The 12,217-nt window shown below is 48.7% G+C and overlaps 1 protein-coding gene across 4 annotated transcripts in view; it reads right to left on the minus strand.

Annotated features, from left to right (window-relative positions):
• Trappc9 (trafficking protein particle complex subunit 9) overlaps positions 1-12,217 on the minus strand; it is a 489,946-nt gene that overhangs the window by 377,777 nt on the left and 99,952 nt on the right. For all 4 annotated transcript variants that reach the window (XM_076556025.1, XM_076556023.1, XM_076556024.1 and 1 more), the window contains 2 exons: positions 5,986-6,131; positions 1,267-1,352 (listed from right to left, as the gene is read on the minus strand). In XM_076556025.1, the coding sequence (XP_076412140.1) occupies positions 1,267-1,352; positions 5,986-6,131 (232 nt within the window). The remainder of the gene's footprint in view (positions 1-1,266; positions 1,353-5,985; positions 6,132-12,217) is intronic.

Consider the following 12,217-nt stretch of genomic DNA (forward strand, 5'->3'; position numbering starts at 1 on the left):
AAGCTAACTAAAGCCAAATGGCAGTTGCTAACTAGGTGGTGGGTATATGTGAGTTTATGCCTAAATGTTTCATAATTAAGTTTTTTTAAGTTTCTGACCACAAGTTGTGGGCTATCTATCTCCAAATGGAACTTTATAGTTAATTATAATCTTTTAGCCTTCCTAACATTTTTATAATAAGCACGTATTATTTTTAAATCAGATAAAAGTGAAAGCTACTTTTAAAGATTTGTTTTTTTAAATAAACATGGGTATGGTACACATGCCTTTGATCCCAGGACTCAGGAGGCAGAGGTAGGTGGAGTGCTGTGAGTTCAAGGCCAGCCTGTTACACGGTGAGACTTTGTCTCAAAAGCCAAAAGAAAGACAAAAATGTATGGAGCAGTAGCTGCCCTCTGACATTGGCAATGGATTCTCAAGGAGGGCAGGGCAGATAGCTCAGCAGTTAACGAGTTCACCAAGCAAGAAAGAGGACCAGAGTTCGGATCCCCAGAACCCACATGGGTGTGAAGGCTGACCTTTAAGTCTCACACGGAGGACAAGTGGAGCAAGCTGGCTAGTGAGACTTGTCACGTTGGCAAGCTCTAAGATTTTGGGGGAGAACCTGGCTCGAAAAATTAAGATGGGCGAACAATCAGGGGAGATTCCCAACATCAACTCAAGCCTCCACACACATGCACACATGTACACACACACACCTGCACACACACGCACCTGAAAACATGAATATTGGCAGGAACACACACGAGGGGGAAAAGCCCTCAGGGAATGAATCCATGGAGTGGTGTGCACAGGGGCCTTGCTTGAGTCCCACGTGAAGACGCTATATAAGTCCCCTTCCCCTGACCACAGAAGTGGGTGAGCTGTTCTGAGGGGCGCGACCACAAAGGGAGTGACATCTTCTGCAGGTCTCTGAATCCGAACAGCAGGGTCACAGCCATGCAGTGTAAACATTTCTTTCTTACCCCATGGCCTGTACTAAACCTTGAGCCCTGACCTCCAGACGACTATTTCAAATCTATATTTAATCAATTAAGGTCAGTGTGTGCATATATTAAAGGCTTGCTTGTACGATCACATGCTACTGAGCGCCAAGCCAAGACACAGGAATGACGAAGCATGGCCTCCACACACACAGGAAGCTCAGAGACCTTAGTAAACAGATGTAAAATCAGACATACATCAGAGGATGTCTATGTCCAACATTAAGCAAAAAGGTGTTTTCAATGACAGTAGGTTTTCGGCCAAATGACTGGTGGTACATACCATGTTTTCCACGCGGAGCTCAAACGGCATTGGGTTGTACACCATCAGCTGAACTTCACACACATCTCCTTGAACCCACTGGAAATCTACAAAACACACACAGAAGATCTCCAGGGTGAGTCGGTACCACTGCTATGTTAGTTGGTTCATGTGTCCAGCAGAGCCACGGGCCATACACTTGCCCTGGCACGAGGAGTTCATGTGATGGACTGCTGTGATGGCTATTGGTGGTACCCTAAGCAGGTATAGGGGCCCCTTGCAAGAGCATGACTTCTCTGTGTCCCCTAAAACCTGGTCAGACATACTCCTGATTTATTCCAACAACCTGCTATACATGACTTCCCCAAAGGTGCTCTCTAAATGACAGTACTTACCTGCCACACCTAACACCATGTACACAACCAGCCCGGGGAGAGGCGGATGGTGTCTAAGTGGTCATAACTCAGGCCTGCATCCCATACCACCACATACACACAACTGCCCCCAAAGGTCTCTGAATGACTATCACTGAGATACAGTCTCTTACTTGATCCAGAACAACCCTGAGTCAATTTCTAAAGGTCCCACTCCACAGAGGGCATGACCGGAGCCCAGGGTGGCGCTATCAGGACCTGAGGTCACACAGTAGGAAGTTAGAGCTGCAGGACCAGGCTACAGTCGCAGCCAAGGTGGCCCCTGACAGCCCTGGCTCATCCAGGCCATTACTCTGTCTCTGGGGCAGCTGCTGACCTTAGCACGAGGGCCTCACAAGGCCATGAAGTCCTGTTGCAAATGACATGGAGACCCAGGAAGGTGTGGTGGCTCTCATCTGAAATACCAGCACTCGAGGGTGCTGGAACAGGAGCATCCAGAGTGGAAGCCAGAAGACCCTGTCTCAAAGCAAACAAACCAGGAGACGCTGCACCCTACCCTGCCCAGCCCAGCAGCGGCCATCCTGCCTCTTCGCTTGGCTCTTCCAGCAGCTTGGGCTGCGCTTTGTGGGCATCACCTGGAACACTGGTAAGCTTTTTTTTTCCCCTGAAGAACCCGCTAGGAAAAGTATCACCCCATTTGTTTCGATAAAAATGTCAGAGGGGAGTTAAGGAAGCCGGGGTGGATTTCTCCTCTCTCGGGGTGGGAGTGCTGGGTCAGATGAAAATGTGGGACCATTTACCGGGGGAGGAGTAAGAAGCTGGCGACAGCCACAGAGCATTAAGCAAGCATGTTGACTCTTTTTTTTTGTTGTTTTGTTTTTTTTTGTTTTGTTTTGTTTTTTGTTTTTTGGTTTTTGTTTTTTGGTTTTTTGGTTTTTTGTTTTTTTCGAGACAGGGTTTCTCTGTGTAGCTTTGCGCCTTTCCTGGAGCTCACTTGGTAGCCCAGGCTGGCCTCGAACTCACAGAGATCCGCCTGGCTCTGCCTCCCAAGTGCTGGGATTAAAGGCGTGCGCCACCACGCCCGGCTCGCATGTTGACTCTTAGCGCAGGGCACAGCACTACTGGCAGTCCAGGTCGCGCATCCTAGCAGCCAGTCCAGCTGCACAGCCCCTGCTTCACGGATAAGGAGGTGATGAAGCTACTTTTCGTGAAAATAGTCTGCCTTTGCCGAAGACACCAAGGCAAACAGTGTCTAGCCGGCAGGCTTGTCCAGATCAGATGTGGCCCAACCCGACATCGTAAACTGACTTAAAATATGAGGAAATTGGCTTTTTTTTTGTTTGGTTTGGTTTTGAGTGGGGAACTCAACCGGGAGGTTCTCAAGTGGGAACTTTGGAGATGATGATGTTGTGTGAGACTGTGTCAGGAGACGAGACAGGCTGACCAACTCCAGGAACCCGCACAGCTGCAGGGAGCTGGGACCGCGGGTGCCAGCTTCTCTGCTTACGGGCACGGGGGAGTGAACCCTTCTTCATGAATGCCAGGGAGACGCTCTGACTGACGAACAAGCCTCATTTCAGCTCCAAATGCATATTTTGGGGTGGGAAAATGTAATTTCTTTTCTATGGCTTCTAATGTCTTTCCGGAACTATCCTGATTAGTGATTCCCTGCTGAAGACTGTGATGTGTCTTTGGCTTAAATTTCAAATGTTTCTAACTGAATCTCCGCGCGTGTAACAGGAGAGTTTCCATACTATCAGGAACTATCAGCGGTAAGAGAGACGCCCTTGGGGTTAGGGGAGGTGTCCTGAGAACATTTTCCCACTCCCTGTCATTCTTTTTGTCTGTCTGTGGGTCACTCACTGGGCTGAGAGAAACCATGGTCCAGGTATCAAGTTGGAGCATGATAGGATGAAGGGGCTCCTAGGCTTTTTTGTTTGTTTGTTTGTTTTTTGTTTTTTGTGTTTTTTTTTGAGACAGGGTCTTGTTTTTAAGTAGTCTAGGTACCTGGGATGATGGCAATGTCGATGAGCCAGTGCAGGAGGACCCCATCCTCTGGATCCACTAAGAGGAAGGGAGGCACTGCCGTCAGAGCTCGTACCAGGGTCCCACACAATGCAAAGGAACAATTGTCTTTCTCTCCTCCTGCCCTTAATGCATGCTGAGTGGGAAATGTCATCTGCCCTTCCTAGTTGTTATTGAGTGTACCTGATTAGACATTTCTCTCACTGCCATATGCTCTCCAGAACAGAGGTACAGCGGTAAAGGACCTATGTCTGGGGATGACCTCTTTTTGTTTGTTTGGTTGTTTGTTTGGTTTGGTTTGATTTGATTTTGGGGGGACTGGGTTTTCTGTGTAGCCCAGGCTGTCCTAAATCTTGCTCTATAGACCAGTCTGGCCTTGAACTCAGAGATCTATCTGCCTCTGTCTCCCAAGTGCTAGGACTAAAGGCATGAGCCACCATGCCTGGTGGGCTGGAGGCTGACTTTCAAAACCAAAGACCAAGATGGAATTTCAAAGACTCAAACACATTCTGGAGAATTTGCCAGCACCCAGAATTAGTTGCCTTTTCTCGAGAGATTACCCGGTATCTCCTGCTTTACTTCCTTTTTAATTGCTCTCATTCTCTCTTTGAGACAAGCTCTCATGCAGCCCAGGCTATCCTTAAACTCACTATGTAGCCAAGGATGGCTTCAAACTTCTGATCCTCCTGCCATGAGCTGGGGTTACTGATGTGCATGACCATGCCCAGTACATTCAATGCTGGGAATCCATCCCAGGCTTCATGCATGCTAGGCAGGCACTGTGCCGGTGAGCTACACGCCAGCTCCTCCTCCTCTCTCATTTTCACAGGGCACAATTTTAGAACATGCAAAGCCAAACCAGGGCAGGCCACCCTGCTCTCTCAAGGCAAAGTCACTCTAGGCCTGCCCAGGCTTTCCCAAAGCCCATGGGCTCTGTGCTAGGATTAGTGAGTAACATCAGGGACAGTGTTAATAGCCCCAAAACTTCAAAGAACTTACTTGCATTTTACCCTGATCTTCACTTTTATGTGTTTGTGTTCAACCTGCATGAACTGGACAGGGAAAATGTGCTTGTAGTAGGAACCTATTCTCATATAGACAGTCCTAAATGTATATCCCAGTGAATGCACTGGAAGTTGAAAATATCCTGTGGTGGTATTGTGTTCCCCAAAAATTGTGCACCCTAATAAACTTATCTGGGGTCAGAGACAGAACAGCCACACTATTACACATAGAGGATAGGCAGTGGTAGCACACGCCTTTAATCCTAGCATTCCAGAGGCAGAAATCCATGTGTTCAAGGATACAGCCAGGCATGGTGACTTATCACACCTTTAATCCTAGAAAGCGAGCCTTTAATCCCAGGGAGTGATGGTAGAAAGCAGAAAGGTATACAAGGCATGAGGACCAGAAACTTGAAGCATTTGGCTGGTTAAGCATTTGGCTAGTTAAGCTTTCAGGCTTCTAGCAGCAGTTCAGCTGAGATTCATTCTGGATGAGGACTCAGAGGCTTCCAGTCTGAGGAAACAGGACCAACTGAGGATCCGGCGAGGTGAGGGAGCTGTGGCTTGTTCTGTCTCTCTGATCTTCCAGTATTCACCCCAATAACTGACCTCAGGTTTGATTTTATTAATAAGACCTTTTAAGATTCCTGCTACAATATCCCAAATCAAAAAAAGCATTTAACTAGCCAGGTGTGCCAAGGCATGTCTGTAATACTGGAGTCCAAGGCCAGCCTAGGCTACATAATGAGTTTGAGGTAAGCCTAGGCTACATGGTGAGACACTAACTTGAGAAAATATAAATGCATTTCCCACACTCCACCCATCAAACATCACAGCCTCACTGAGCTTCCCTACGGAGTTCATGATGGGTTACCGCCTATGCTTAAGCAAATCCATCCAGAACAAAGTGTTTAATGTACTAATGTAGTGGTTTAGACACCGAGTTTCCAGGTCCCACTTCAGTCACCACTGGAATGACTATGACCTTGGGAGGAAGGGCCTTTCTAAGGAGTGACAAGGTACAGTGTGGAGCTCTGTGCCTGGACCATAGTACCTCTGTAAGAAGGATGGTAATCAGCAGACACCACACATGCTCCCTATCTCTGCCAAGGGATAAGCCAGGTCTTTATGGCTTCTAGACCATTCATGAATCATCTTTCAGGAAATAAGTTTCTAACAATCAGATCAATGAGCAACTTCCAGCCTAAGGCAACACATGAGATGAATTTCCAGGAGAGTGTGTGCGCAAGCACATACAAGTGTATGCACACACAGAACTGGCCAGAAACTCAGTCCTGAACCCCAGGACGTTAAGCAGGGCACGGACAGCGGCCTACCTATTTTCTTGCTGCGCTCCTCTCCACGGCTGTGAGGGATGATTGGTGAATAGATGAAGGGGCTCTTGGTGGACATGGTCTGCCCCAGCAGGCTTTTCACCTTCTGCGGCCGGAGGCTGGTAGGGAGACTCAGCAGCTTCACACACCTATCATTGTAAGCAGAGTGCAGACACTTACCGTCAGGTCGCTCACTCCGGACCACATACAAACAAGCGCTGACCTGTTGCTGCCCTGTGTTGTGGAGGTCCTGCAGCTTTGGGTCTGTGCGTCACGTCCCTTCACATACTCTAGCAGATCATAGATAGAATGGATATTGGGGGGGCTGGGGGAGGGGCAAGTCATAATCTTGGTTCTGGGCCTGGGCAGCTAGCTATAGGGTTTGTCTGCCAGCCAGTTCTCCCAACCAGACCAATGACTCTTGGCAATGAACATATGCAAGTAAAGATATATGAACAGAGGGGTTTACAGCATACCTGACTGCCTCACACTGCAGCTTACAGGATGAGATTTTAATTTGTTTTTCCTTTTGTCTCTTAAAATTTGTTTTGGGGGTGGTGGTGCAGGGGCAGAGGGCCGATGCGAAGGGACAGGGAAATGAATGGGATCAAGATACATGATATGAAAGATGTACAGAATAAATAAAGTAAAAAGTTAAGTAAAAAAAAAAAAACAGAAGGTGAAGAGAAGAGTTCCCACTCCACAGGACCAAGCGGCAGAATAAACATGGCAACCCAGCAGGCCAGGAAAGCAAGGTTCCTCCTGGGCTGGGGAAGAGTCCAGCCTCTGTCACCTTCTCCAACACAAAGGTTTCCTCTATAGAATGAAAACCCAGTCAGGCCTTGCTCGTGGGACTGAGGTGAGGATGGTGTGCCAACTCCCTGCTCAGGGCCCACTGTTCTGATGCCTGCTGTTTCCTCCCAACAGGTCTGCCCACAGTAAGCAGAAGCCAGAGCCTTTCCATTGGATCAGAAGCCACCACGGAGAAGGTGGTGAAAGGTTTTTGCTTAATGTTCTGGTAGAAGCTCCACCTCAGCCCCTGGCACCCTGGCATCCATATACCTAAAGAGTCTGGAATGTTCTGGTGGAAGAGCCTCCTCAATTCCCCTCCCCCATCTCTTTCCCCAAACCCGCCCCCTCAAAGCCTGCCAAACATGGCTCCTCCCCCAAAGATGCTCAAGACCACTCCCATAGGGTATTTAAACTACATCCCAGAAAAACGGACACGTGGTTTTCCTGTCTCTCATCCCTGTCTCCTCTCTGGGGGGCCAGAGAATCACCCGGGAATGCTTTACCCATTAAACCAGGGCTTTTTTCTAATCTGGTCTGATTTGGTTTGATTTGGATGTCTGCGTCGGCAGAGAGGCTTATGGGGGTGCAAAACCTTTCAGAAGGTACCGACACGCACCACGCTGTTCTCGGACATGGCTGCTTCACCATCCATTGACCCCATGCTCACGGTCATTGAGTTAAAGGCAGTAAAGATAACTTTAGAGGCACCAAAATGAGTCAGTGTCACATTAAGGAAAGAAAATTCAGCGGTTCCCCTTAGATTAATTTGACCAAAAATGAGTCCAAGTTTGAATTCTCCACTTGTCCCTGTGTTTTCTGTCATCTGTAGGCTTGTCCAAAGTCTGCCTGACATGTGAGTCTGATCTGCCCCTATTGCCTGTGTCCCTAAAACAGAGGTCTTTGCTCTGTACTGGCCAGCACAGAAAGTGTCACATGGGGAAGGAATGAGGGATATTTTACAGACATAATTAACCGAGTTTTATAACAGGAGAGATTATTGACTCCAGTCACAGAGAGCACTGCAGACATGCTATGGAATAATATCCATGCAGTTTTCAATATGCACGTAAGGTAGTTGTTGAACAAGGTTGTTATTGACCTGTTGGCTGTTTTCAACAGAATAGTCAGCCACAACATACACATATAGTGCTCTGAGTCAGGAGCATGGAACAGTACGTAACTGAAGATTAACATTAGGCAGTCGTCTTTGTTGTAAAGTTTGATTACATGGGAAATGCAAAGCAAGTAATGTTGGCTGTTACACTGTTCTCTTAAAGGCAGGTTAAACAAACAGGCTGAGTACACAGCAGGCGAGCAGTCTTAAGTGATCTCAAGGAGTATTATTAACTCAGCTGTGGGGTTAGGCAAACGCTCCAGTCTCTTTGAATGAAAGGGGTATTTTCATAAAGATGTACTACCCGTCATGCTCAAGGTCATCCAAGTCAACTACAAACGGGTACCTGTGGGAAGCTGAGTACATGCAGCCCCTGCGCTACCCACCCCACCCCCCAGCACCATCTCAAACACCTCAAACGCGCTCCACTCGAGTGCTGCCATTATCTCTGCATTATCACCCGGGACCTGACAAAAGAGAGATGAAGCGCAGCCCACAGTCCCATTAATGGAAAGTGACGATGACCAGAAACACCAGCTCTAAACCACAGCACGGCGAGGCCTCTGGGACCGGACTGGCCCGGTGGCTGAGATCAGGAACGTGCTAGGCCAGAACAGAACAGACAAGGATGAGGATGAGAGAGGCCCAGGTGTTTCCACCCCAGCTCCTAGCTTCTGCGAGCAGGAAGGTGAGGTCACACATGCAGCACCGCCCAAGGGCTGAGAAGACGCTGCACGGCCCTGTGTGGAAACAATACATCAGCTAATACATCAGCTTCCTGGTACCCTACGTGGCAGTCCTGCAAAGCCAGATGCTGAGGAGGCCAAGAACACGACAGCACGGCCTGGGTCACAAGCACCCACAGCATGCCACCGTGGGGCCAGGATGCCACCCACTAACACCAGGCTGAGTGAGTGGGACGCACTGTGCTGTGTGCAGTAAGTCACTGCGAGGTCTCAGGCACAGCCCAACCCACACTGACTGATAAGAACTGCCTTACCGAGCTGATGTCACTTAGTAAGGGATGGACTCCTAGAGCAGTGATTCTCAACTTTCTTAATGCTGTGACCCTTTAATACAGTTCTTCATAGCAACCATAAAATTATTTCGTCACTACTTCATAACTGTAATGAATCATAATGTAAATATCTGATGTGCAGGATATCTCATATTCTACCTCCAAGGGTGTCTCGACCCACAGGTTGAGAACCACTGTCCTAGAGGAATCCAGCCTCCCTCATGCCAAGAGCCCCTACAGCACTTAGCACCTAGGCCCTGACAGGGTTCAGGTCACATGCACCGGACACATCCGCCACCCATAATAGCCCATGTAAAGAGAGTACTTAGAAAATGAGGTTTACTCTCTCAGATTCCTTCTCTGCAGACACTCCTCCATCAGACTGTCAATCTGGGACCAGAATGGCCTCACAGCTTTGTTTTGATTCGAGCTGTGAGCTGGCTGAGTACCAAAGCCTTGTCCAGCACTTGAACCTGTTGCTCTCAGTAAATGCTGTAAATACGCTCCCAAAAGCTGAACTTCAAACCCGGCGTCCGAATCTTTTGAAGCTGAGCACTGTGGTGAAAATTCATTGCTGACAGCAGGAACCCCATGCGTGACATGCTCCCCCACCACCACGAGGACCCTGCCTGACGCTAGTGCCCCTCTCAGACTGAGATTCGCCCTCGAGTTGATAGGGAGACCCTCATTACAATCTGAAGGACCTACCAGTGGGACAACACACACTGAAGGCTTTGAGGTCCAGTGGCCTGAACCTCATTCAGCTTTTGCTTATAAAATCAGCAAAGGAGCGGTACTCTGGTAATATGTGTAGCTAGAAGGATGTTTCCTTTCTTTGGTCCCCAGTTTTCGTAGGGAGGGATACCCCTTGGAAGACAGACCCAACCTGACCTCGCTCTCCTTCACCACCCACGGGGGGGGGGGGGGGGGGGAGATTTGATAAAAGGAGCCTATATACACTTCTTGATCTAGCTCCCGGGGTGGCCTCCTGCTACAGACAGTGCATATTCTGTATCACCCTGTGTGTGCTAACCCAGGCCCTCCCATGAAAGAGGCTTATAGCTAGGGGCAGTTCACACACCTACCTGCCTCGCCTGAGCCACACTTACCACTTCATTTTTCATCTGCCTGGCACAAGTGTTCCTGTGCATTCTGACGGAGGGCAGAAAAAGGGGAGTGGCCTTGCAGGGCATTGTGGGACGGCTTGAGGTAACATGTTAGTACCTGTCCTGGCACCTGGCGCACACAATTGGTCAGTAAAGCCTTCTCTGCTTTCCCCATCTTAAAACAATGACTATTTGCCAACAGACAATGGCTACTGGTGCAAAATGGCAGTGCTGGACCGAGTGAGAGACGCCAAGTCTTGAGGCTGGCTATAACCACACTGCTGGATGCTGGACTGGGTAGAACCACCAAGCCTTGAACTACCTTGTACTTGAGGGCAGGGCAACTCAGGGCTCTCAGAACAAGCAACATTTTCTGTATCATGCAATAGCCCTACTGAAGATGGAGTAGGAATTCTAAGGAGGCCTCCATTCTAACAAACAGCTGGTTGGTTTTTGTTTTGGTTTTGTTTTGTTTTTTGTTTTTCGAGACAGGGTTTCTCTGTGTAGTTTTGGTGTCTGTCTTGGATCTCACTCTGTAGACCAGGCTGGCCTCAAACTCACCAAGATCCGCCTGCCTCTGCCTTCCAAGTGCTGGGATTAAAGGCGTGCGCCACCACCGTCCGGCTAAACAGCTGGTTTACTGCCTATGTTCAAGAATTCTGAGGACATGGCCAGCCAGAAGAATGACCCGTAACTTATTATGGTGTATACTCATGACTCAACCTTTTTCCATCAAAAGTCATTTTATAAAATGTATCCTCTACCAAAAGCATCATTCGAGGCACCTGACTTACAGTCCACATCTACATTCAGCCTGGCTCTCTCCTGAACAAAGGATGCTGGCTCCGGCAGGTGAAGCTGCTTCAACTAAAGAGGGATAGAGTGTCCAGGACGGGACTGTCTCAATATATTCCATTTGGACATAGTTTACATGTCAGAATCCCGAGTCTCCCTGGCGTCCTGTGGCTAAAAGGGATCAAGCTGGGCAACAGTGGAACGCTAACTTGGGTAGTGGTTGCGAACGTGCCACTTGAGAAGGATGGCACGGGAACTAATGGAGCCCTTTCTTCCTTGTGTTTTCATTCTCCACCCACCCTTGGTCCAGGGGAAACACGGGTCAGCTTCTGGCCCACGGTCCAGTTCAAAGCGCAACTCTTGTGGGAAGGGTGAGTCCCTGTCGGTGTAGATGCCCCTATTAGCTAAGTCGGGAAGACATCAGTCATTGGATGAGAGCTCACTACAAACAGCTTGGAACCCTACACCGAATTCTTCTCAAATAACCCACAACACGCCGGCCATGGTAGTGTGGGCCTATGATTCGAGCACTGGCAAGTGGAGACTGGGGGACCAGGGGTTCGAGGTCATCTTGGCTGCTCTTAGCCCTCCCTCAGAGTTCTGCAGGAATGCTTTGGTCTTTCCTGGCTGCCCTCTGCTGCACCCAAAGGCACTGAAGGCAGTGACATCATTCCAGGATGACATCATTCCTAACCATCCATGAACCCCACACATGGCCAGGGCCCTGCTCATCTTGACCACTGGGAACACATGTGATTAGGTGAATCTTGAAGCAGACGTAAACAAGGATATGTCTGGTTCTTATTAAACTGCAACATAATTACTGGAAGCCACTTTGGGGTATGCCTAGTACATGCTTCCAGGTGGGCGTTTTCCTGTCAGTTGCTAAAATGGTTTTATCATCTAGAACCAAGGAAAAGTTCAATGGGAAAAGGCATGAACTATCTATTCTAAAAACAAGGAACCGTAGTTTTGAGGCATCTCCAACAAAATGAACTTGTATCTAACAATTCTGCACAGTGCCTCTGGAATCTGACTCACTGATGTGGGGCTGTTTTTAAACACCTTACTGTACAGCAGAGCAGGACTCTGCGGTCCTCCGTGTTCACACCACCCAGCTCTTCCCGGTCTCCAGGGGTCGCTTTCACGCCCTTCCTCTGATGTTTTTAATACTAAACTGATGAAGTCTGCCTTGGGGTGTGGAGGTTCTTATGGCTTAGACAGGAAGCATCCAAAGCCTCCTGTGCTAAGGACTTGGCTCTCCAGCCCCGTTGAGAGGCTGTGGGTGCAAAAAAGCACTTGTTGCACTGATGGATTCACCATGGGCCTGTTATGAGCTGGGGCCTGGGTGAAGGACTCAGGTCACTGGGAATGTATCCTTGAAGCATATATGTTGTCTCAGGACTCTGC

Source organism: Peromyscus maniculatus, chromosome 20 (genome assembly GCF_049852395.1).
Source record: "Peromyscus maniculatus bairdii isolate BWxNUB_F1_BW_parent chromosome 20, HU_Pman_BW_mat_3.1, whole genome shotgun sequence".
Taxonomy (NCBI): Eukaryota; Metazoa; Chordata; class Mammalia; order Rodentia; family Cricetidae; genus Peromyscus; species Peromyscus maniculatus.